We start from the raw sequence: 25,100 nt of genomic DNA on the forward strand, positions 1-25,100 counted from the left end.
GAATACAGCTGAACAAATGTGTTTTATAGTTCATAACATTATGAGGAATTACATGATGACATTCAGATTGTGTCTGTAAAATATCAGTTTGATCAAAGTCCCCAGAACGTTTTAATCACCTCTTGAAAGCTTCTTTAAAAGAAAAAACAAACTTAATTTTAATTTATAAACCTCTATTTACCCGTATTTAATGTTTGTATTTTAATTATATTAATATTAATATTTATATCCTCTTGTGAAGAGCGTTGTTGGCAATCATTATCATTTAATACAGAACAATCGTGGGTTTTGTTTCTTTTTTATTAACAAAAAAGGCACCAAATACAGGCATCATATTGAAAGCATCATAGTTATTCTCTTTTGATAGCACCAAAAATATAATGTCATTTCCCAGAATTCCCCATTCCGATATCTGATAGGCACACAGTTGAAAAAAGACGGAAGGCGGGATCTAAGGGGACCAATGGAGAGAAAGAGCCGTCTCAAACGAGTTGAGTTTTTTTTTTTTTTTTTTGCTCTCCAACCAGTGTCATACACTTTGAAAAAATAACAGTAGTCTTAACATCGTCAGTAGCTGAGCGTAACATAATACATCATAAGAGGGTAAGATAATAAGAATAATACATAGAGGGTGTAAATAAAAAGATTCGGTGTCTTTGGGCGGAACAAAGGCAGGCGGACACACACATCTATTACAAAATACATCATTTAAAAAGTGATTATTTTCAGTGATAAGGCTAAAAACTCTCTGGACGGGATCCGAACCATCAACTCCCCACTTCTCACTCTTGGACGAAGAAAACACCGGATGAGTTGTCTTTGAAATTCATGAGGAAAAATACTGCATGGCACTTAATATTGGCAGCTGAGTACAAGTCGGAGAAAAAGAAGAATTATCCGGAGTAAGGCATGAAAGACACGAGTTTAAAATGCAAATAAAAGGTCCAGCTCATGAGGAAGGGATTGAAAAACGTTATGGCGTTAATTGCACTTGAAAAGGCCTCATTCGTCGTTTATCATTTCGTTCACTCTCGCTTGGCCTCGGGTGGCGGCAGCAGCAGCATGTGCTCGATACTTTCACTTCGAAAGTCGCTCTGTGAGAAAATCAAACGTTGCTCTGTTTAGTTTTGAGATTTGATTCATCAGCGGGATGAAGAACAGGAAGACTTCTACACGGACTGCCAGCCGACAGCAGCGACACTTAGCAGCGGCGAGCGTTTTTTTAATCGAAACAATCTCCAGTGTCTCAGCTAAATATGTACGTAAAATGTCAAGTAGAGGGTTTGATGAAAAGAGCGACGGGTTCAGGTGAAGGTGATTCTGCTGTCGTGCAGCTCGGTGGTTTGTGGATTCCTGAGGTAGCCCAGTTGTGAAATGATTCAAATGCCGCGTAGCCATCTGCGCTTCACACTCTTCCCTTTTTCAAAGTGGTATAAAAATACATTAACAAACATCTCGCTCCGTAAGTACAAACTCTCTTTTAGAAAATACCTTTTTCTTATTTCTACTACCTCCTCCTCTTCCTCATCAGTCTTTCAGACCTCAGTGCCGTCGCTGAGGTTGTTGTGGAGTTTGACCTCCAGGTTGACCTGCTTGACCTTGGCCTTGCCGTTGGCGTCCTGGTTGCGGTTGAGGATGTTGACGTTCCTCACCGTGCAGTGTTTGGTGCTGAAGTTCTTCTCCACACACTTGTCCATGCACACCTCCACCTTGGTGTTGAGCGGATACTCCTCGTAGGCTTTAGCCGCGCTCTGGCTCTTCTTCTGCTTGGCGGCGCGTCGGCAGCGGCCGAACAGGAAGCAGGAGGCCAGCAGGACCAGCACCAGCATGGTGACGGCGGCCACGCCCCCACCCACCGAGCTGCCCACGTGCGCGTTAAAGGTGGCGGAGGGCCCGGCCTCCAGACGGAGCGACTTCATGTTGGTGCCGTTCTTCACCTGGTCGCCCTCGTTGTCGTAGATCAGCGACTCGTCGAGCGTCAGACGCCCGCTGCGGTCCACCAGGTCCCGTTTGGGGCGACTCAGCTGATAGGTCACTGAGCGCTGAATCCTGGGGCTGGACCGTGACTCCGGGCTGATCACATAAATCACCTGCAGGTACCACTGGTGCCCCGCCTCCACCTGTCAATCAACACACACACACGTTAACACATCGTTAATCTTAAATTGACCCGGATGAGAGAATAAAACAGAATTTGTTCTGCTCCTCCAAACAGTCGGCATACATTTCAGGTGATCTGTTTATTTTGGTGTAGTAAGTAATCATCCGTGTTATGGCGACTCTTGACTTAAACCACCACGATGTAATCAGCTCCTCTTCACGTGTCAGAGTAAACAATGAATTAAAGAGGTTTGAACTGGAGACAGTCCTCTGTGGATGTGACGCTAGCATCCGCACCTCCGGTCCCCTCATCCTGTTTGGTGTCAGGGTGCGGCCGGGATAGAGTATATCAAAAGATCACTGTTGTTTCTCCAACCATAATTTACTAAAAGCAGCTGCTGGGTTTTGTTGTTTTAGTCTCAGTTTGTTCTCTTCCTTATATTTTGTTTTCATGCACCCTTATATGCATATGCATACACACCCACACCCACACACTCCATGGACCTACTGTTGCTGAGGAATATGAGATTGGATTCAGTTTTTCTTAAGTTTGTCTGTATTTGTCCTTCGTCTACTTTTCATTTTTACAGGCTCATCAGAAAATGTTGTGTTATTACGACGCCGCTGCTCGACACAGATGCATCGCAGGCGACTCCACGCACCTTGTAAAGAGCATCGACCTTCATGGTAAAGCCATCGACGCCCGGCATGGCCGCCATGGGCTGCAGCTCCACGATGTCTGAGGCGAATTGAGCCTCGAAGGGAACGTCGTGGAAGTAGTTGTCGCACACGTCCGGCTGTTTACGATCCTGCAACACGAAGAGAGAAAATGATCAGAGCTCCGAGGACCTGGAGCAGAATTCAGAACCAGATGAAGCACTGTAAGGTTGAGAAGTTAGTGATTTCACATTTCTGCCTCATAGTTTATAAGCCGTCATGAAATATGCTGCACATGCAAGAAAATGTGCGACAGTAGAGGAGATTTGCGTGTTGAAGAAGGTCAGTGATTTAAATAACACGCTGGATTCACATGGTGCAGCAGGTCAAACTATAAAAAGTGTTGGTTCTCCTGCTGTTGGTTAACATCTTGAATGCATCACAGTCCAGAGAAACCAAGTCTGTGTACCAGCAGCAGGAAGCGATGTTTGAGGTGCTTGTTGGGCTGGATGCAGCCGTACTGCGGCCCCTCGTTGTACAGCGTCCCCGTGGGGTCAAAGAAAGGAACATATCCGTCCCTGCCCGTGCAGAGGTAAACCTTCTCCAGCTGCAGCTTGTAGGCTGCGTTCAGGTTCTGCTCAGGGTTCCAGAGCACCCTGCCGTACAGAGTCTGACCTGCAGGGGGCGGCAGAGGAAATGGTTTTCTTAGGTTTGCACATTAGCATAAAAAAAACTTGGATCTGTCACCTTAACAAGGTCATGGTTTCTAAGTGTATCAGGTATCACAGACTAAATATAAACCCAGAGAATTGCATTTATCTTTTATGTAGTAAAAAAAATTAATACTACTATAAAAGTGATACTGCACAATTAAATCTGTTTTTTGAACTGTAAAATAAAACGTCTGTTCTACGATGAAATACAATAATTAAGAAATCTACATCTATTGGTTGAACGTGGCTCATAACACCACCTAGTGTTTCAAAACTACTTCTCTCTAGTGTCAGTGCTGCACTTATTCCTTCCAGCACAGTGTCCTAAGCCCATTTCTTTTCCAGAGAGAGGTGGAAAGTTAAGTGTCTGTATGAGGAGCATTTAAACCTCCCACCGTACCCATGGAGAACGCTCCCTTGTAGTCCATCTCAGCCATGGACACGTCAGCGGTGGCCGGGTCCATCATGAAAACCTTCTCGTTGTTACACAGCTGAAACTCCGTGTTGAGGGAGTAAACCACAGGAACGGGCCTGTTGGTTTGCTGGAAGGCGATCGGCACCAGAAACCTGACGGAGTGCGACAGAACGGTTCATGTTACAGCCGTGGTTTCATTATAAACTCGACACAGCTGGACGTGCGTGCAGGCTGTGCTGGGACGTACTTCTCCGGAGCGTGGGCCGTGCAGGACAGAGCTTTGTCCCCGGGGTCGATCCACGGCTGAGTAGGCTGGACGGTGCAGGGGATCAGGAAGACGGTGTACTCTCCAGAATAGTCCTTCCTGTCGGAGGGTAAACATCAAAAGAGGAGGATTCATTTTCTCTGTCCATCAAAAAACAGTATCTCTGGATGGGAAATCCTTAGAAGCCTTGACGAGATTCTAAATTTAGATTATTGTCCTTCCACGTTTCCCAGCAGCCCTAGTGTGATCATGTGACACTAGTCCACGCGCTGTTCCGGGGCTCTCAACCGGAGACGCCACGCATGTAAATGAACGTGAGTAACGGAGCAAAGTCGGCTAATAAAATAAGAATTATTAAATAATCCTAACGTCAGCATTAAGTCTTCAGACGACATAGCGCCCCCTGGTTGCAGCTGTGTGTGGATGCACTGACCTGCTGTAGGAGCTGGTGGCCCTCCACAGCTGGTACGGCGAGTCAAACGTCTGGGCGCTCCACAGCAGCTGCATGTCGAACTCGATGCCTCCGAGGTGGTCGGGCGCCATCAGGTGGGACTTGTGGCCGGGGAGAGTGTGGTGTTCGGGGACAAACTGACCTGGAGGTTAGATGGAAGGAAAGTGTGTTTTTATACCCAGAGGCTGGGAGCGTCTCAAAACTGAAGATGTCTCTGAGTTTCCTTCGGAGCGAACCTCTGAATTTGGCGTGGGTTTTGAACTCAATCACCAGTCGTCCGTCTTCTCGGATGTAGATCCGGATGATCTGCAGTCTGGCTGAGAGGACGCTGTCCGTCTGGATTCCTGCAGACGTGAGACACCAAAGGTCGGAGGTCAGATACCGATGATTTCATGTCAGGTGTCGTGATGTTTGCAAACAGGGATCAAATGCATCTCTACGTGATATCAAATGAAATTAAAAAGTAAATTTTTTAGACTGTATGTTCTGTGCATAAGGATGAACTGCTTTCTCCATGTTAGTGGATGGGACATGGACCAAAATGATTGGAACTTGTTGATGGCAACAATCGTATCCTTGATATTTTGTCTTTCTGGAGAGTGGAGACATGTTGTCCATCTTTAAGATGCAGTCTATGGGTCACACTAATAAAATGATTAAATGAACATTTCTGAGATGTGGTTACTCTCAATATCACACAAAAAATAATTCTTGATGGTAAATGTTTTTATAAATACTTGGCTGAGTCTCTATAATTGTATTTATTTAAATAAAGAGACTTGGTTGAAATAAAAGAAAATGTAGATCAAGAAAAAATCTATGATGAGAGACGTGCATCAACTTCACTCTTCATATTATGATTTGCTCATAAAGCCAAACAGTCATTGTCGTCCTCTCACCTGTTCTCCAGAGAACGGTGTCGTAGAAGAAAGAGAACTCCATCTCGGTGTGATGCTCCAGAGACGCCCAGCCTCGAGGGGCCGTCACGTAGATATAAGACACATAGAGCGGAACCTGCACCGTCAGGAAGGACTGAGCCGAGTCCCGAACCTGGAAGAACAACGGTTTAATGTCGGTTCTTAATGCTGAGTACTTCTTCTTTTTGATTTTTTTTCATCCATCTTATCTTATTCAGACCTGAGATTTTTCCAATTTCCAAAGGACGTTTTAACTTTGGCTCGTTTATTTTTCTCGGTTGTCAGCAGTTTTTAGAAAACTGAATTTATGTGAGAGTCGCTCGGCCGTCAGATCGTTGGTGAGCTGAACAACAACTGATTAAAGTCGACAGTTCACTCTGACCTTGAAAACAGCATCTCATTGTTTCCAGCGTCAAGAACGTTCTGTCCTGAAGTCCTACACGTTCTCAGATTAATGTTTGAGGTTTGAACATCTGCATGAGAACTGACCAAACATCTGCTGAGGTGTTTTTCTGTCTGGTTCATATATGGCGTCCACAGAAAGTACCTGGAAATCGGCGGTGACGGAACCCCCGCAGACGTCGATGAGCTCGGTCATGTCATAGTAGGCGTCAAAGGTCCAGATGCAGCTCTTGAGGTTGAGGTGCTTGTAGAGCTGGATGCTCTTGGTCTCCCGGACGTTGGGGTTGAACTGGTACGGACGGTCGTAACCGGGCCCCAGAGAGATGCTGTCGTAGGACACGTCGTCCAGGAAGCCGGTCTCTGAAAGGTGGTGAAAGGTTCATCAGGACACATTGTGTGTATAAACATGAGAAAACCTGTCTCCCCCTTGCAGGACAATCTGAATTACTTGACGTCAGATTGATGCTTTAAATGTAAAATGTTTTGGTTCTCAGAGGGATTTTTGATGTTTCAGGGATTCGCAGGTATAATCTCATGTGTGTTTATTGTGGTGCATGTTTGCGACGCACCTGAAAGCCCCTGCAGGTCTTTGAGGGTGACCAGGTTGGAGCAGACGTGCTGCTGCCTGTAGATGGACTCCGACAGCAGGAAGTGCAGGTTGTGCAGAGGCATGGTGGACACCAGGGGGAGCATGCCGTCCTGATGGGGGATCTGCACCGAGATATGGATCCTACACAGGGACCAGACAGAGCGGGATAAATAAAACACGTTTATAAAGTTGCGGAGCAGATGTTCCTCCGCCCGTCCCTGCTCACCGGTTGGGGTGCTCCTTGTGCTTCACGTCCAGGTATTTGAGTGTGGCGATGAAGGACTGAGCCTGGAAGCCTCTGGCGGTTCCCGTGGTAACAGGCGTGTGGCAGATGGAGCCCTCGGTGCCGATGGTGGCGATGTTGCTCCTCAGCGGCGTTCCAAGGTGACCGGCTTTATCCCTCGCCTGAGCCACACAGCGGACATGGAAACGACGGCTGAAGTAAATACTGTCCAGAACCTGGAAGACACACATATACATATACAGTATATGTACAAATACACACATACACACAACATACATTTATGAAAATATGCATATATATATACACATAGATATACACACAGGAGGAAACGGTACATTTATAATATGTATACCGTCAAACCGTGTTGGAGCCAATGAGAACGTGTCTCACTCACCATGTGGTTGACGCCGGTGTAGGGCGTGGTGTCCGTGACCGTCTCGAAAGGGGAGCGTGCTCCGTTGGTGTCGGTGGGCGCCGCCACTTCCCACGAGAAGTGAACCTGTGTCTGGTTGATTCCGGCCTCCTCGCAGCGCTCCTTCATCACAGAGTACTTGGGGTAGTGGGGGTCGCAGGGGGTGACGCAGACCAGAGGGTACCCTGGAGAGGGAGTCTTCTTACTGCCCTCCTTCGTCACCTCGGCCACGTGATCGTAGTCGGCGAGCGAGACCACCTGAGGAGGAAGGAGGAGGGATCAGTGATGTTCTCCTCTTTATTGGATTGTTTCATGAAGATGCTCCCGGGAGAGATGAGGCTCCTGCTGAGGCACTAAAAGGCGTTTAGTGTAAAATCACCCAGCACCTAATACTTGAATGGTGAAGGAACACAACCTGTTTAATGTATTTAAATGTAAAAGCTGTAAACAAACGCCTGAAGTGAAACGCCGCTGTTTCACAGCTACTGAATATTCATGAGAGGAGAGACGGGGTTTTGCCTCGGGTGGAGATGTTTCTCGTTTTGTCGGATCTGGAAGCGATTCAAAAAACATGTTTCGCCGTCAGAGCTGCAGGAAACAAACCACAACACTCCGTATCCTGGTTCCTTCTACTCGTCCTGCTTTGTATCTTTGTGTAGTTTTGTGTAAATGTTATAAAACAGAAGTTAAATGGAGCCTGGGGGTGTGAGTAGTAGTTACATCATCATCGCGTTTAAATACACGAATTGTCACGTTGAAGTTTTCTTACGATGGGTGTGGCAGGGAGGATGAGGCTGCCCGCAGCTTCTTGGTCCAGAATGGTCACGGTTGCTATAGTGATCTCCCCCAGCACCGCCTCCACGGGGTCATCAGGGCCAAGGACCAATGAGAAGGACTCGTGCCACTCCCTGTCCTCATTGGACAGAATCTCCACCTTGAACAGGATGTGGTCCAAACCTGCGGAACAAAGAAATCAGACACATCGCAACGTTTTGTAACGTGTTCACGTTACGTGTTCGTAACATTTCGTAACATTTCGTAACATTTCGTAACGTGTTCGTAACGTGTTCGTAAATTAGCTTTTTATTCACGTGATGGTTTTCAGCACTGACCGGGGGTGAACTTCAGCACTCGGCTCTTGGGGTTGTAGTCGACGCCGGACTGGGCCGATCCGTCCCGGGTGCTGCAGCGGATCTTAGAGGTCCGGTCCAGGTCGCCGCCTCGGACCACCTTGATGTTTAACACCTCGATCCCGTCCGGACCAGGAGGTTCTCTGACCTGATAGGACGCCTGCTCGAACTCGATGGTGGGAGCTGCAGGAGGAGAAGATGAAAAGTCACAGTGCTGCCCCCTGGTGGTGAGTTAAGACCACCATCACTTGGTGGGATTCAAAATAACTGCGCTCCTGCGTACCATCTTCGTCGTTTGTGATGGTGATGGTGACGATGTCGCTAACGCCCACCATGGCGCCGCTCCAGTGGTCCCCCAGCGGCGTCCCAAGATGCACCTGGAACTCCTCCTCAGGCTCGAACACAGAGTCGTCGTTGATGTGGACGGTGCAGTTCTTCACCTGGGAAACGACAAAACATTTAAATGAGCAAATAAAGACGACGATAAAAAACAGGCAGACGGATAAACGGACTTCTACCTTCTCTCCTTTGAGGAACGTGATTCGTGACTCGTCTGCGTTTCTTCTCTCCTCGAAGTCGTCCATCACCATGGCGGACATGGTCCTGGTGAAACATCGAACTGAGGACTTGAAGGACAGGTCGCCGGTTCGGATGATGGGGATGTGGAGGACGCTGTCCTTCTCCTTCACGGTGTAGGCCGTCTTCGCAAACTGCATGCTGGGAACTGAGAGGGAGAGAAATATGGCTGTAATTTCTAAATACTGGTAAAATAAAAAGTACAAGTAAAAGTACTCTATCGTCTATCAAAAGAGAAAATGAATATTACGTACTGTCCTGGAAGGTGTCGGTGATGACGACGTTAGCCTCGTATGGCTCCTGTAGAACCGCCCCCTGTGGAGAACTGAGGAAGACCACAAAGGACTCGGACCCTTCGATGGACGGGTTCTGGATGTCGTCCATGATGGTCAAACTGCAGGTCTGTTAAAAAAAGAGGCAGCAGAATGAAGAATAAGCGTAGAGGACGTTTGTAATGAGACCATCTGACAGTGTGTTGCAGAGACAGAGTCCTCACCTCCTCAGTTTTCCCAGGTTTGAACTCCACCTTCTTGGAGCTGGGGATGTAATCGACCCCCGGAGTGGCTGAGGGGGGGTCTGAAGGTCGAGTGGCGCACCACACAGACGTCAGCGAGGACAGATCGCTGCCGTGACGCAGCACCGGTATTTCAATTGTGCCTGAAGTTCATGAGAAGCAGGTTTGAAAATGATCACGTTTAATTTAAAGAATCGATGAATCCTGAGACAAACAAACGAGAAGTTAAAACATCAGACGACCTTCAGTGAGTCTGAGTCCGACTCTGCTTCGCTCCACGATTTTTAAATGATTAAGTCGGGAACTAATCGCAGCAGAATAAATTGACTGAGCAACTTCGTTTTGCAGTGGCTAATTGTGCCGGGTGTTAAATGACGCGTGGCTGATGCCTTTATTCAAGATTTAACCCGTGTCAGAAAAAGAGGAAGAGAGGAAACAGAAGCACGGCAGAGAAACGAGTGGATAAATCTGAAGCAGCAGATTTACAATAAATCTTTCTAGTAATGTGACATTTTCTTTAACATTGTGGATCATGGAGGCAGCTGATTCACAATACTCATGTACTTCCCTTATTGGTAATACTGCTTTCATTACTTCTGAAACAGCTCAGACTGAATTATTGGTCTGGAATTAATTCTTAGACTCTTTGATGCACAGTTGTTTAACTTTTGTTTTCCAAAGACAATCTTGTTTCGACTCTTCTCCCTTTCATCCTAATTTCCCCACAGAGATCATTACATTTTTCACTTGAATAATTTACTTCCCTGCGACGTCTGAAGACAAAGTTTAACTTTCTTTTCTCAGAATTTCTCGAGACGAAAAACAAAACAAATGATGTAAAACAGAAGTGAAACTCAGACCTGCATCTTCGCTGAAAGTAAAGGTGGCGTTCCCAAGAGTCACAGTCGACGCATCATTGGGTCCATCGATGACGACCTTGGCCACCGTCACGTCCCCCATGCGGGCGTTGTCCGAGGCGTCCGACAGCACCAGCTCGAACTCCTCGGACAGCTCGTACTCGCTGTCGTCGATGAGCTTGACGTCGCAGGTGGACATGCTGATGCCGGGGCCGAAGATGACGCGGTTGTCACCGGTCATGCCGCGGCTCTTGTAGTCGGAGCCGGACTCCAGCGCGTGGAGGCTGCTGCCCTGAGCGGACTTGGCGACGGTGTAGCAGAGAGCGGACACGGTGCTGGAGGTGTCACCTGCGGGGAGATGAGGCAGGAGAGGGAGGGTCACTGATGGTAGACTAGAATTACTGCGCTCTGAAGAAATCCCCTCAGTACCGACTGGAGGACTCGCATTCAAGAGGCTGACAACACGTTTTGTGAGAGCACGTAGACCTTTGACCTTTGACCATCAAAATCTAAGAGGTCCTCTGGTTAGATCACACCCTCAGTAAAATGTATTGTGACTGGAACGTTAGAACCCTCCTCTGCAGTTTGTACAGTTGCTGCTCACCTTTCCTCTCGATGGGTGCGTGGATGAATCCGGTGCTTTCGTTGATGTGGTAGATCTTCTTATCAAACTGCAGAGTCGGTTCGTCCTCGGTGTCGTTGATGTTGGCGATGGCGCGGGTGTTCCCGCCCAGCAGCGCGTACACGGGCATGCTCAGCTCCACGTGGAAGCTCTCGATTCCCTCAAACACTTTGTCGTCGTTGATGACGATGGTGCACACCTTGGTGTCCTCGCGCTCGTCGAACTGTACCTGTGAGCGCAGGAGAAGAGAGTGAGAAAAATAAAATCATACTTTTGTTTTTAATTAGTGAGTATTGCAATATTACCTGTCCCGCATATTCCACATAGTCCTGCTGTCCTGGGCTGGATCCAACGCTGCTGGTGGAGGTGGCGCTGCCCTGCTCGGTGCGGCAGAGCACGATGGCGTACTGGTTGAGGTTCCCTGTTCGTTTCACCGTCACCGCCACCGTGCCGGCCTTCTCACTCACGTTGTAGCTGTGGAACCACCATGTTAGTCATTTCATTTTCTGTCTGTTTTGTTGAAGGCGTCATGATACCGACCTCTTGTGCTCAAAGCCGATGAGGGACCACTGGATGTGGAAGACGTTGTCACTGACCACGTTGGGTTTACTGTCTTTGACCAGGAACTTGAAGGTGTCCATGGTTTCCTGAACGTTCTCCTCGTGCAGCACATAACGGATCAGACCCAGATTGACGTCGGCTGGAGAGAAACGAGGTCAGAGTGAAAACCAGCGAACGTCTTTGTCTCTTGTGTGTCTTTGTTTTCAAACCTCCTGCTGGTCACCACCTCACCACAGATCAGGAGCAGGAACATTTCTGTTATCAGTTGTTTACCCACAAGCTTCCTGTGTGGAGAGGCACAACCAAAATAAAAGACCAGTGCTCTGGGGTTTGGGTCTTAATAATAATAAAGATAAAGCGTTGGTGAGGAAATTTATTTCCTGTGAATTACTGATTGCGTTATGTGCAGCCTGTGGCCTGTTTCTCATTACTTGGGAGAAATTAAAAGAAGAAATTGAGAATAAAGATGAAAGTCATCACTGGTGCTCATTTACACTTTGCAGAGGAGCAATAGTTTGTAATGGAGAGCTGGAAGCTGTGGAAAGGGATGAAGAAAGGATCCGTGTGTTAGAACTCTCATCAAATGACCTGCGGAAAGTCACTTATGCGTTTTCTGAACCAGGCTTCATGTGTTTGCTCCATTTGATCTGGTTAGTTTTGGTTCCACCTTATAATTAAGGGAGCGCTCTGAAGAATTTTGACATATGTACGTCCTGTCATCATCACTTATTTGTTTGGCACAGTGATATCGTTATATTTTCGGAGGTAAAGACTGCAGCAGCTTCCTCCTCCTTTTTCTTCTGTCCTGCCGCAGGTTCAAAAGCCCGAAAAATTGTTGTTACACAGCAAACGAACCGAACAATGGTTCTGTTTGATCCTCACCGAGATCGCCACGCTTGGTCGGACTAAATTTAGGTTTGTTATTTGGTCCGAGGAACCTTGTGGTTCAGACCAAAGTGAACAACAACATCCTGTTTGTAAACACGCAGCAGAATGTGAGCGTAAACGTGGAGATATCTTCGGCAGGAAGTTTTCATAAGTGAATCCCAAAACCACTTTATTCATGTTTTCACATTTCTTATCATTAATAAAATGATGTTTAGGCTCCAGTCACAGAATGCAGCACATCAAAGTGCCTGTTAGGAGTTGCTCTACAGCTGCAAGGATCAACATCTCATAAAAGCAGGCTGACATTGATCCCTGGCTGCAGCCTGGAGGTGGAGATAAGCAGGCTCGTGATGAGAATACTGCTGATGCTAACTGAAAAGAAGACGGACGATGGGGAAACCGGACGAAAAAACACTCCCACGGCTGCTCAGGTGGTTTTGAACCAAAGCTTGCGTGAAGGAAAGACACAGGGAGGAGTTCAGTCTTCAACTCTTCACCGCTCCAAACTCTAAAAGTCTACAGGTTCTTCTAAAATCAAACATTAGGGCCGCACCTTGTGTGAACGTGGTGACGGGGTTGCCAGGTTTCAGTTTGCTCTCCAGGAATCCGTGCTTGGGCTCAGTGGTGATTTCATACACGAGCTGTCCGTCGTCTGTGTCGGGGTCCATGGTCAGCAGCTCCTTCTTCGTGATCAGGTTGGTGGCCTGAGGGACACAAACAGAATAAACGCTCTTAATTGTTTATAATAACTAAAGATATGAGTTCAGATTCCTTGACTGTTGCTGTTAAATCTGTAGTGGCTTCACAAACTTAAACCACAAACCAAACCAGAAACGTTTGTCCTGCTGTCACTTTATTTGTGGACATCAATTACTACAAATTTCATTTTCATCTTTTGTTCTTCTGATAGAAAAATCACAGCTTATAAATAAAAGTAATAAATAAAAGTATTAAAGCGCTTTGAGTGGTCAGTACAATATAAATACAGGGACTTTACCATTTGTTTCAAGCTAAACATTAAACAGGAACAGGTGCAGTAGCTGCAGCTAAACACGAGTTTTCTCCACTTAAGTCACGATAATGAAACCGATGTTACTGCGTTTAATAAAGTTTAACTTTCTTCCCTGCTGTTAGAAGCAGATGTGAGAGAACAGCATTATATAACATCATATTATTCCTCTGTGAGAAACCATCAGGACATTATCACCTGCAGCACGAACGCAGCTCAGGAAAATGAGTAAAGAGAAATTTTTACAGTATCCATAGAAACGAATGGGTTTCACTGTGATGAGGTCTTTACGCCAGCAGGGGGGGCAAGTAAATTACACATGAACAGTTGACAGCTTGAATCTTTAATAGACATTTATATATTATATGTTATTATGTAAGTTCTACTAGACCAACTAAAGTTAATATATTAGAAAAATACCTGTTTTTTTAAAGCACTAGTGTATTTGTACCTTGTTGTCCATGTACTCCAGCCACTGCAAACCCAGGTTAGTGACGATACGTGGCGTTCCATCGTCAACTGGCAGGATGTCGATCTTGAACTTCTGGGGAGCAGCCGTCACGATCTGGAACAGCAAATGAATAAACAAATAAAAATCTTTGTGTGAAGAGTCAAAACTAATCAAACCATTTCACCTGGACCAGGTTCTCTCCCTGAACAACATGTGGCCGAACAAGTTCCTGGATCCAAGAGATGATCCCGTTTTTTTACTTCAATTGCTTCCAACAGATTAAAGAAGATATAACGCTCCAGTATTCATCACGCAGATGTTGCCGAGGCCAGCGTTGACATGTGTCATTTGAAGGATGCGTCACATGGTTTTATAGGAGCTCGTACATTATTTAACAAGGTCCGGGGGAACAAGTTCACCTCAAACGTGAAGACGTTAACGCCACAAAGCTTCTTCTGAGCTGAGATGTGTGAGGATCGGGACCAGATGTCCTCAGGTGATCGGAGGATAATAAACACAAGCCTGAGAAAGGTGTGCATGTGTGTGTGTGTTCATTCAATTTAATCAGATGGACTGTTAATGGAGACAGGTGGTGGAAGAATGTCCTCACTTACTATATATGTTCCAACTTTCAAAATGTCCTAATTTTCTGACCATTGATTGGGAAAAAAAATGCTGCAGAAAGTGAAGCGAATGCCTGAAACCTGTATTCTCTCAAATGACCAGTAGATGGCGACTCCACTGGATGTTTCTATAGAAGTCTATGAGAGACTGACTCTAACTTGATCTATAACATCTGTAAACATTTTCCTGAGGTAAGTTTCAAGTTCTTCAACACAGCAGGATGTTCATTCAGAGTCAAATAGACGACAAAGCACCGTTTGCATTGGTGCGTGGACACTGTGTGATTGACAGCTGGTACAGTCCAATGGGCGTAGGAGTCAGGTGTCGACGGGGTTATTCCAATGTTCCAAAAATGTCCTCACTTGTCAAAACGTCCTCACTTTTCAGAAAATGTCATGAGAATGTTCCAGTTTTTCAAAATGTCCCGACGCTGCAGTTTTAAAACCAAGTCCCCACAAAGACTGAAGCGTAAGAACACACACATAAAATGCTGATTCACCCTCTTGTCATAAAAAAGGTCGGAGCAGCACACACACACACACACACGCACACACACACACACACACACACACACACGCACACACACACCTCTTTGCCGCCCTCCTCCACCATGAAGAGCAGGTTGGTGCCGTCGGCCACAGTGAAGGTGAATCGGTCCTTCAGCGAGTTGGAGCCGTCGTGGTTGTAGCTGATGCGGTTCTGGTAGACGTCGTCCATGGTGAAGGTGCTGGTCTGGCGGTAGTGCTGGCCGTTGTTCGTGCGCTCGACGGTGCCGTGGCGAGGAGCCTGGACCACAGTGAAGACGATGGACTCCGCCTGGAGGGAAACGAGGGTTAACAGAGAAGATCAGACTTTGGCAGTTTTATATTGTAATACATATTCAGGGGTTTGGTGAAGCCGGAGTCTGACCTCCGTGTCTGCATCTGTGGCCTTCAGCTCAAACTCAGTGATGGTCTTCCTCACGCCCTCCTGCACCCTCATGCCGGGGACTTGGAGCAGAGGCAGGGAGTCGTCCACTGGCTTGATGGTGATGTAGAAGGTCTGAGCCACCTGAGGACGACGCAAGACAAAATGAATCCAAGCTGAAGCAGAACAGAAGCAGATTTGTTCTTGTGTTTGAATATTAAGAGCTAATATATATTCAAATAGTTTCACATTTATAAAACATTACAGGCGGAATATTGAACCAAAAACAGAGGAACTTTGGATTTCCACTTGATTTGCATTCACCCTGCAGACGCTTCACATTAGCATCAGCTGTATTTCTGCACAGAATGAAGACTGGAGTTTACCCCCCCCCCCCCCCCCCGTCACTGAGAGTCACTTTAGGAAGATTCACCCGAGGAACAATAACAGATTCACACAATAAACATAAATAAGACAGACTCTGCTCGTGTTCAGGTTGTCTTGTCGTTGTGAAAGACATTTGGTTTTCAAGGGGAAACACGATGTAGATGTGTTTTTATCTACAACGAGGAGGTTTTGATTTCTCCTCTGTTTGTTCGTTTGTAAGCAAGAAAAACTACAGATTTCCACTAAGAAGCATGTGAATGAGTCAGAGAGGAACTCATTGAATTATGGTGCAGATCTAGAACGTCCAGAAACTGAACTGGAACGCCCTCGAGCAAAAACATCTCACCACAAACTATTCTGCTGTAGTTTCACTTCACAAGGATTTAAAAAAAAAAAAAAAAAAATCCCACGAATTTTAATTCAACACTCACGATAGATAAATAAATAAATAAATGAATGAATGAATGAATGGATAAAATGAACGGGCCTCCCAACTAGAGAGAGAGCAGAGTCCACAAAAGTAAAAGCACTTCACAAACACAAACCTCTACAGTTTCCACAAAAGCCTCTTAACACTGCACTCAGCCAGGCGTGAAGGCCAAATGACCTTTTTCACATGTTTACTCAAGTCCTCGCGGTCCTCATTAGTCCGGATTAGCAAGGCAGATTTATGCATGAGGGCACGAGGGGCGCGGGTGAAAGGACTGGAGTGACACTTTGTTCCTCACGCCTCCAAAAGCTTTGGAGTTCGAATAACTCGATCATATTTATTCATATATTTATACTTTGCAGAATCCTTCAGGGAATTATTGTGTGCGATGGACCGAAAAAACTCTCCCTGAGCTTTAAAACATCGGAACGTTTTCTTTTATTCATATTCTAATTGAAACCGGTAAGTCCCGTTAGAGTCGAACGCCTTGATAGCAAGGTTAACAAGCTCAACAGCTGATCATGATGTGACGCGTCTCTTGACCTCGTTAGTCCCATCGGACACGGTGAAGGAGAACTGGTCGGCGTGCTTCTCTTCTTCGCTGGTGTGGACGTACTGGATGCTGCGCGAAGCCAGGTCGGCCTGAGTGAACGTGCTGATCCTGGTGCCTGAGAAAGAGAGAGAGAGAGAGAGAATATTTGTTATTCGAACTGAAACGAGAAGCTCGAACACCCACAAACACAGAAAGCATCATTAGGACTTCTATTCTTTTTGAACGCATGCGGCCACAAACACTCGTCCGTGGTTGTCTGTCCCTCAGCGTCTGCTTATATTTTTTTTTTCTTAATCTTTTCTAAATCAGATGGTTTTTCTCAGATGGTTTTATAAGCCTCCCCTTCTGTGTTTTTGTCTCTGAGCTCAAACTTTTTTTGTTTGTCTCCCCTTTTTGTTTTTTTTGCTTTTATCATTTTAATGAGCGACTAAACTGAAGCGAAACAAAAGTTAAATCTCCAACAATCTAACGAGGCTCAGCGGATTAAAACACAGAGGCCAACACAATCAGATTTGATTGCAACAATCAAATATTGCTGAAGGTAATTGTCCTGAACAATAAACTAAAACTCTTTTACACTCTAGGATTTTATTGTTTTGTTATTTCTAGATACTTTAGATTAAAGTGTTCAGAAAGGAGACGACACTTGTTTCTATGGAACCTGAATGAATTCATAGTGGTTCTTGATACAAACTTGGAACATACTAATTATATATAAAACGTTCTTATGACATTTTCTGAAAATGTAAACAATGGCGTAATAAAACCCTTGACTCTGCGCTGCCCTCTAGTGTCTATGTGTTGCCTAACAACCATGCTAACATGAAGGACGCATCGTTTGAATCGGACGTATCCCTCTTTGCGCGTAAAGGAAGCGTTTAAATGCCAAACTGAATCAATCTCCATGTGTGGCTGCAGGGGGCGCTGTTGCTCAGTAAAAGTTACATAGACGGGTTTTTAGGCTCAGTAATGAAGACGTGATTCAAACCTAACATTCACAGGCCTGTCAGAATAAGAAGGGACAGCAATCGGGCGACTCTGATGTGAAGGCAGTGACTTGTTGAACATTAGCGACGGCATCCTTGTTATCTCTCTAAGCACGCCGCATGGATGAAAAGTAATTTCCCTTTGCATGATGGGAGGAACCTCTCAGAAATGAAAAAGAAGAAATAAAAACACCTCCCAGTGAGACGGGTCAAAAGTTTGATACCAGGCGGACAATTACTCATTGGACGTGTCACTGAATCCTTGAGGGAAATGGAAATAGAAGCTTTTCAACATCAATCTTCCTCAAGTCAACTTTTGACACAGTGAAACAAGCACAAGTCCATCATCCTCCTGCACCGTGTCACCGATTCCCCCGACTAGAAGTCATCACCATAATCAGGACGGGCAGACACGGAGACAGAAGCAATATCCTCCGTCAGTGATGAAAATCCTGCCGTCACCTGATTATATTAAAAGGAATCGTGCTGTCGATTCCATTCGTCTTGACAAAATATAGCAGGAAGAAGTTTTTGTTTTCCGGAGGTTCAGACGCTGGTGGAATTGAATACCTTTATCGTGATTTTATTTATGTGATCTATCTTTAACAGTGTTGGTAAAGTGCTTTTCAGAGAAGAAATAAAACCCGACAAGGCGGATACAAGGTGAATAAGAAGAGGAACATGAGCGGAGCAAAAGAGAAACGATATAAAACAGAGGATCATATAAATGAATGAAAATGGGATTTGTTGGTATAAATAAGAGCTGATTTCAGAAGTTTGTAAAAGTTTTCACAAAAATAAAAGTTTTAAGGGGAGGTTTTGGAAAGTAAATTTCTTCCTGGGGACAAACTTCACGTTGCACGACCGAACTTCGTCCTCAACCAATGACATCAATGTGACATCAGCTGTGCACGACGCAGTTTGTGAGAGTCAGAGCTGAACATCCTGCTCGGATCACAGCCTCCACTGGTTTGTGCGACAGCTGCCTTTTCGACAAACGCTCCACCTGAGAGCAAAGTCACAACTTTTCCAGCTGTTTGAAGACTTTGAGGCTTTGAGAGTGTGTTTGTTCATCTCTCCGTGCCGTTACCTCCACAGTCAACCCGGTCCTCGTCAGCCGACGGCCAATCCCTGGGGAGGAAGGGGCGACCTGTGTGTGCTAGCATGAAATGACTCTGTGAAGTGAGGCTCTGAGAGAACGTGATGTTAATTCATATTCTGCGAGAGCGCTCAGTGATGCAGGGGAAGCAGAAATGCTCAACAGCTGGGAAGCCAAATATCATCTTTAAACTTGATTTGATTGGCTGGTGCCTCTGCTCGTAAACTTCACTGAATCACTCCGAGAGTGAGCGAGCAGCGTTTCGATTGAAGCCCCTGACACGAGTCCAGAGCAAGACATCGCTCCCCAGCAGCTTCTTAAAAACACATAATGAGGTGAAATCTTCTGGACTAATGGAGCTCAATCCCTCCAGAAGAGTCCGGAGACTTTTACAATCAATACCAGGGAGCATCGATTCTGCTCCGGCAGCTCCGAGTGTCCCAACACTTCATCGAGACACTTCACGTTGGATTCTACTTTCATTTGTCACTCGTCTGTATGTGTGAGAGAAGCAGTAAGTCTATTCTGTGGTGGGCAGAGAGAGTATATCAAAATAACGAGAGAGGAACCAGAGCCAGGCTGATTACACTTCCTCATGTGTGTGTGTGTGTGTGTGTGCACAGTTAATTATCAAAGACGGGATGGAACTTTCTGGATATGAATTTATGAGCCTGGAGTAAATCCAGCCGACTGATCAGGAGTGAATTAATATTTCTGCCTCTATTTCTCTCTCTCACACGCACACACTCACTCACACACTCTAAGATTAATATTTGTCTTTGTTTTTCATAAACTTGCCTCTTTCTAAAGGTGAAGATCGGCCAAAATATTTTTCTCATTTGTCAAATCCAGAACACAAACAGATAAAGAAATGTGATATTATAAAACAGGATTGCTTGCGCTGGAGATTCATTCACAGAGAACTCAGAACATTAATCTATTGGCCCTTTACTTCGGTGCAGAATAATAATGTCATTGAACGTTGTTAGAATCTAAAGTTTTCAATGAGCGATGGTCAGTTTAAATATTCACGACCAGTATGAATGTTTTCTAAATACTATAAATACTATTATTCCACCACGTCTTGTTTGTTCCCCTGTTATAATCACGAAAACCTCCACATATCAAATCTAACTTCCTGTCACGAACCCACCGCCTCCTCTCCATACCTGGGTTGGTGACGTGCTCCAGGTGACCCAGGCCCGTCTGCTTGGTGATGCGGTAGATGAGCTCGGCCGGCTCGCTGTCCTGGTCGCTGGCCGACAGCTGCAGCGTGGTCAGCTTCTTCATGGTGTTTTCATCCAGCACCAGACCTTTGTTCACCACCACAGACGGAGGAAGACGGTCCTCTGCAGGAGAGAGACGACGAAGGTTGGAGGTTCACACCAAGCAAAGATTCACTTTGCTAAGTTTGTGGAAACAATTTGTCTAAAATAATAAAATTGCGAGGAGTCGAAAAAGAGAAAAGATGGAGTGAAGCGGTTGGAGGAGAAAGAAGCCGATGTGGAGAGGCAGTGAGGGAAGATAAGAGGAGCAGAAGGTACTTCAGGAAGAGGAGGAATTGAGAAATGACACAAGAACAAGTACAAAAGTGAAAAAGATTAAGTTGGGTGACAGCGCAGGAGGGAAGGAGGCGTAACGGGAGGTGTGAGAGAGGGATACAGGACAAACGGATTAGGAGAGATTGAGAGAGGGGCAGGGAAGTAATCAGAGGGCAGTGTGGAGGGAAGAGATATGAGCGGAGAACTTGACGGTCGCCTCATTGTGAGGGGGGGGGGGGGGGGGGGTAATACAGAGCCGGATAAAAAAGTGAGCTGGGGGAGATATGAAAGAATCAGGACGCTGTTCAACTGTGAGGGACAGAAAATCCATCAGCTTCTGATACGGACGCTGATTTTACAGCCGAGTCGCTGCTGTAGTTTGGTCGACAGCCGCAGGAGCAGATTGGAAACTGAAGTTTAGGTGTTTCCAGCCGTCGGAGGTGAAACGGTTCATTTACAGCAGCAGCACAAAAAAACGCGTCGCAAGATAAATGAATCTACAATTTGAACAGGTCCAGGTTCAACTGTTGTGCATGAGTCATTTCCTAATAGAGACACGATCTAACAGCGGCTGCAGCATAATTCGAGTCGACATAGATTCAAACAGACAAAAGAACAACAGCAGCAGTCACTTTTCTTCCTCTCCACAGTTCACACTCTGTCTCACACCTAAAAACACAATTTACTCCAGTGACGGCGATGATGCACCAGACGGACGGAGCGGAGAGAGAAAGACACAGACCTGAGAGCGACGATGACAGGACTGAAAAAAGGTTCAGTTTCCAATAAAGCAATGAATTTTACAGAAGATAAATTCTGCTCGGATTCAGGTTTAAGAAGTTTGTGTAAATACTTTTACTTTTGAATAACTTTAAAAGTAAAAATATAAGTTTGCATCACAGAGGGGGAACTCCGCACAAAAAGAAAGAGAAGAGAAAAAGTGGACATACAGTAAATATCACTACGACAGATTCAGACTAAAACCAGAAAGCCTCTCTGCACAGTTCGTATTCAGTTAGCGTGCACGGTGCACTGGCACATTAGTGGGCTTGCGGCCGAAAGAGATAAATCTGTAGTAATTGCTTTCTCTTCTTCCACCAAACAGAGGAAAACACCTCAACTTCGATTTCTGCAGGAAACGGAGGCTGCAGGGAACCGTACCGAGCACGCTGATGAAGAAGGACTGGTCGATCAGTTTGTTGCCCTCTGGATCCACCAGGTTGAACTTGAAAAACTGGCTGCCGCCCTTCTCCCCTTTCTCATGGCTGTACTGCAGCAGGCCTGCAACACACAGACACACAAAGACACACACACACACACACAAGCAGCCAGTGTTAATGTTGATTCACATCTCAGAGCACAAAATGGAAGAAAGCATCACATTGAACATCTGTTGTTTTTGCGTAAACCTGCGGACCTATTCCACAAAGGTTTTCAAACAGAAAACAGGAAATCAATAACAGGAACATTTAGAAAACACTCCAGCACCTTTGTTGACGTCCTCCTGCGTGAAGCTCTGCACGGGACCTTTGACAGAAACCTTCTCCACACGTCCGCTCTTGCTGAGCTGCAGTTTGCCGGCCGGTGGATCTTTGGTGAGGACGTAGCGCAGCTTCAGGCTGTCAGAGTCGATGTCCGTACCCTTCAGGTTCTGCTCGCTGATCTTAGACGAAGATCCTGAAACAGTTCGGAGCAAACAGAGCAAATGTTCCTTCACTTTCTATTTCAGCCTTCGGTTGTTTCGATCCTTCTCCAGTTTGAGTTTTGAAGGATTTCACTTTCGATGAGACGCTGAAGGTTCTTTTTCAGTTTGGTTTTCAGTGTTTCGCTCTGTTCTAAAGATTTCCAAGACATTTCTCTCACCGGCTGGCAGCTGCAGGCCTCTGTTGACAGTCATCCTGGGCCCTTCGCTCCTCCTGACGTCCATGGTGAACTCCAGCCGACCTGTGTGTGTGTAGATGCCGTCTGTGAGGGTGAAGGCCATTTCGTCGGCGCCCCCGCTGACGATCTCAGGCGTGTAAACCAGCAGCTGGTCCAGGACGTCCTGGTAGGTAAAGGTGGAGCCCTGCGTGAGGACACGGCCATTCTCCAGTGGCTGTGAGTAGAACTGACGTCTGCGGACTTTCCCTGTGGGGAATGAGAGATTAATGAAGCTCTGATTGCAACGCTGGTGTGTCTGTGTGCGTGTCTGTGTGCGTGTGTGTGTGTGTGTGTGTGTGTGTGTGTGTGCACAGACTTATGCACCTCAAATAGCATCTGCTTAAGTACGGTGATTAACTCAGTCAAATGGAGGACGTCTGACTTTTTCATTCAAGACATAAAAGATCTTCAGAGAAACTAATGGGACTTTTTAGATTGCACTAAATTAAACCGATTCTTAAATCAAAGTCCAGGTTTAAATGGGATTTCTGCCTAATTCCTGGAGAATAATGAGAACACACACACACACACACACACACACACACACACACACACAGGCAGATGTGCAGTCAGACACACACAGACTCTTTTTTCTTGCATCGCTAAAATGAATAATATAGAATAAAGTAAATATACGTCTGATGGTGCAGATCCAAACAAAAATCTGGATCTAGTGAATTTAGTGTGGTTTCACAGAGGGACTGTCGGGCTTTGGCAGAGGTACGAGCGACACTAGTTCCAGGAATGTGTGATAGCATGAGGTAACTGTGTGTGTGTGTGTGTGTGTGTGTGTGTGATGCCAGGACAGAGCAGATCCGTCTAGTTAAAAAGACGAGCTGCCTGGGACTCATCGTCCTGTATGAAATCACTCCTCTCCTGCTCGCTCTCCGTCCAATCAGCTGCACACGCCAGTGGTTTTATGGCGGTGAGGCACTCTGGGTACACACCAGCTGTTTTATGGTGCTTTTACTGTGGAGGAGACTGGGGGGGGGGGGGGCGTCTGTCATGAGGCACGAGCAGGTGTCTGGCAGGACGGAGGACGGATTAAAGAGGTGATAATAACACACAGCACCTTCCAGATCGATGTTTGTTTGTGGACGGTCATCAGCTGAAGCGGCTTGTGAAAGAAATGTTGGAATGTTCATTTAAAACCCTGAGGAATCGTCCGGGCGTATAAAACGTTTAGTGATTTTAAAAACGTTAGAATTTAAAGGTTATGAGACTTCGACCCTAAATCAAAGTAACAATTAGGAGCCATTAAAGTCAGATCAAAACTTGTTTTTTTAGCTTAAGCCAGCAGCTTGATTAAAATGAGTTTAATTACCTGAGCGTCTGTTCTCTGTAACTCTGGTTCGATCTCCTGCGAGAAGAACCGACTGAGAGTCTCAGCTTCGACTGAATCGGCTCCAGACAGTTGAAGAGTGAAGCTGAACTGAGATCAGTTAAAAAAACACTGAGAAGTTTTTAAACAACCAGAGTTTATCTCCGATGTTCAGCAGGAAACTTTCAAAATGTGAAGAGTTTGGTGGATTCGTTACAGCCGCAGCTCTTCTGGGTCAGGAAGCAGAGGATCGTGGGTAATATCCAGCGTTCAGTTCATTGGGACGACACAGTCAGAGCTGTTGCTTCACACCCAAAAGCCCCGTCTCTGATTGGCTGTCAGCATTCAACGCTCCAGCCACTTCATTAAAGTCAGTTTCCTACATCTCAAATAAATCATCAAAGTTTTGCCGAGTAAAAAAACTACAGAAGACAAAGTTTTCAGAATCATGATGCAAAAGCATTTTACTGCAAATGGAATTTCAATTGCTTTTCTCGTTCTTTGTTGAATTTCCTCATCTGTTCACTTCTCTCACTCCGGCTGTGATGATATATCGCTGACTGAGGGACGTATATTTTGTCCAGTATGAAACATTCTTCTTGTGTGAGGCAATTTAGTCCAGGCTCCAGCCGACAGGAGAGAAAAGCCGATTGGAGTCGGCGAGGGGACGTCAGGAAAACAGAGTGCGTGCGGAGGTCGTTTGATTTGAGTGTGTGTCGTGTGTGTCCAGTCAGCGTGCGGCGCTGCGGCAGATGACCAGCGTGTTTGTCTTGTTTTTTGGTTGTCGGAAGTGAGAGTAATGTGTTTACAGGCGTGTGTGTGTGTGTGTGTGTGGGATTATGTGTGATTCATTGCAGGGTTGTTGTGTTGGACTGATGCAACATGCGGGTCAGACTCAGTAAACTCAGATCTCACCATAGGAAGGAATCCTGATGATGGTGAACAGGATCTCGTTCTCCGGTGTGTCCTGGTCGTGGACGCTGATGGACGAGTTGGTGATGACGACTCCTGAGTTCTCCTCCACGTGGATGCTGCTGACGGACACCACCGGCTCTCTGTTCTCTTTGCTCTGCTGCAGAGACAAACGGAGATGACGACAAGATCTCAGACTAATGAAGAAATGTTGTCTTTATATTGAATGACCTGCTAATAAAACACTCTTTACAATAGCACCATTAAAACTAGAAATGTAACCTTGACTTTTGACTTGTCACCATCAACATCTGATCAATTCATCTTTGAGTCCAACTGAACACTTGAACCAAATTTGGACAAATTCTTTCAGGGTTTTCTTGAGATATCGTGTTCACAACAATCGGACACACGATGGAAAACCCGAACACTTAACACCTCCGGCCTCTAGGTGTCGCTGGTGTGGAGGAATAAAACCAAACTGCACTGTGAGAGCACACACACACACACACACACACACACACACACACACACACACACACACACACACACACACACACTTGACAGCTGACTGACAGCCTCATCAATTCTAATCTGGACCTAAGTGATGGATTGTGATGCTGAGAGATGAAGAATAAAAACAGACTG

At 45.9% G+C, this 25,100-nt stretch overlaps 1 protein-coding gene across 1 annotated transcript in view; it reads right to left on the reverse strand.

Moving 5' to 3' along the window:
* Positions 1-282: 282 nt before the first annotated feature.
* The window catches only part of fras1 (Fraser extracellular matrix complex subunit 1), a 168,106-nt gene continuing 143,288 nt past the window's right edge, over positions 283-25,100 (reverse strand). The window contains exons 42-73 of the mRNA XM_069523336.1: positions 24,456-24,612; positions 22,163-22,426; positions 21,788-21,976; positions 21,461-21,580; positions 19,928-20,107; positions 16,664-16,788; positions 15,307-15,447; positions 14,986-15,213; positions 13,774-13,887; positions 12,867-13,017; positions 11,405-11,564; positions 11,170-11,338; positions 10,847-11,093; positions 10,246-10,590; positions 9,368-9,528; positions 9,126-9,273; positions 8,814-9,019; positions 8,579-8,735; positions 8,278-8,478; positions 7,935-8,122; positions 7,148-7,423; positions 6,736-6,968; positions 6,490-6,650; positions 6,066-6,280; positions 5,501-5,651; positions 4,838-4,945; positions 4,584-4,743; positions 4,133-4,249; positions 3,871-4,037; positions 3,227-3,432; positions 2,763-2,909; positions 283-2,120 (exon numbers count right to left, since the gene is read on the reverse strand). Of these exons, the coding sequence (XP_069379437.1) occupies positions 1,536-2,120; positions 2,763-2,909; positions 3,227-3,432; positions 3,871-4,037; positions 4,133-4,249; positions 4,584-4,743; positions 4,838-4,945; positions 5,501-5,651; positions 6,066-6,280; positions 6,490-6,650; positions 6,736-6,968; positions 7,148-7,423; positions 7,935-8,122; positions 8,278-8,478; positions 8,579-8,735; positions 8,814-9,019; positions 9,126-9,273; positions 9,368-9,528; positions 10,246-10,590; positions 10,847-11,093; positions 11,170-11,338; positions 11,405-11,564; positions 12,867-13,017; positions 13,774-13,887; positions 14,986-15,213; positions 15,307-15,447; positions 16,664-16,788; positions 19,928-20,107; positions 21,461-21,580; positions 21,788-21,976; positions 22,163-22,426; positions 24,456-24,612 (6,177 nt within the window). The 3' untranslated portion in view covers positions 283-1,535. The remainder of the gene's footprint in view (positions 2,121-2,762; positions 2,910-3,226; positions 3,433-3,870; positions 4,038-4,132; positions 4,250-4,583; positions 4,744-4,837; positions 4,946-5,500; positions 5,652-6,065; positions 6,281-6,489; positions 6,651-6,735; positions 6,969-7,147; positions 7,424-7,934; positions 8,123-8,277; positions 8,479-8,578; positions 8,736-8,813; positions 9,020-9,125; positions 9,274-9,367; positions 9,529-10,245; positions 10,591-10,846; positions 11,094-11,169; positions 11,339-11,404; positions 11,565-12,866; positions 13,018-13,773; positions 13,888-14,985; positions 15,214-15,306; positions 15,448-16,663; positions 16,789-19,927; positions 20,108-21,460; positions 21,581-21,787; positions 21,977-22,162; positions 22,427-24,455; positions 24,613-25,100) is intronic.

The sequence above is a fragment of the Paralichthys olivaceus genome, chromosome 4 (genome assembly GCF_024713975.1).
Source record: "Paralichthys olivaceus isolate ysfri-2021 chromosome 4, ASM2471397v2, whole genome shotgun sequence".
In the NCBI taxonomy this organism is placed as follows: Eukaryota; Metazoa; Chordata; class Actinopteri; order Pleuronectiformes; family Paralichthyidae; genus Paralichthys; species Paralichthys olivaceus.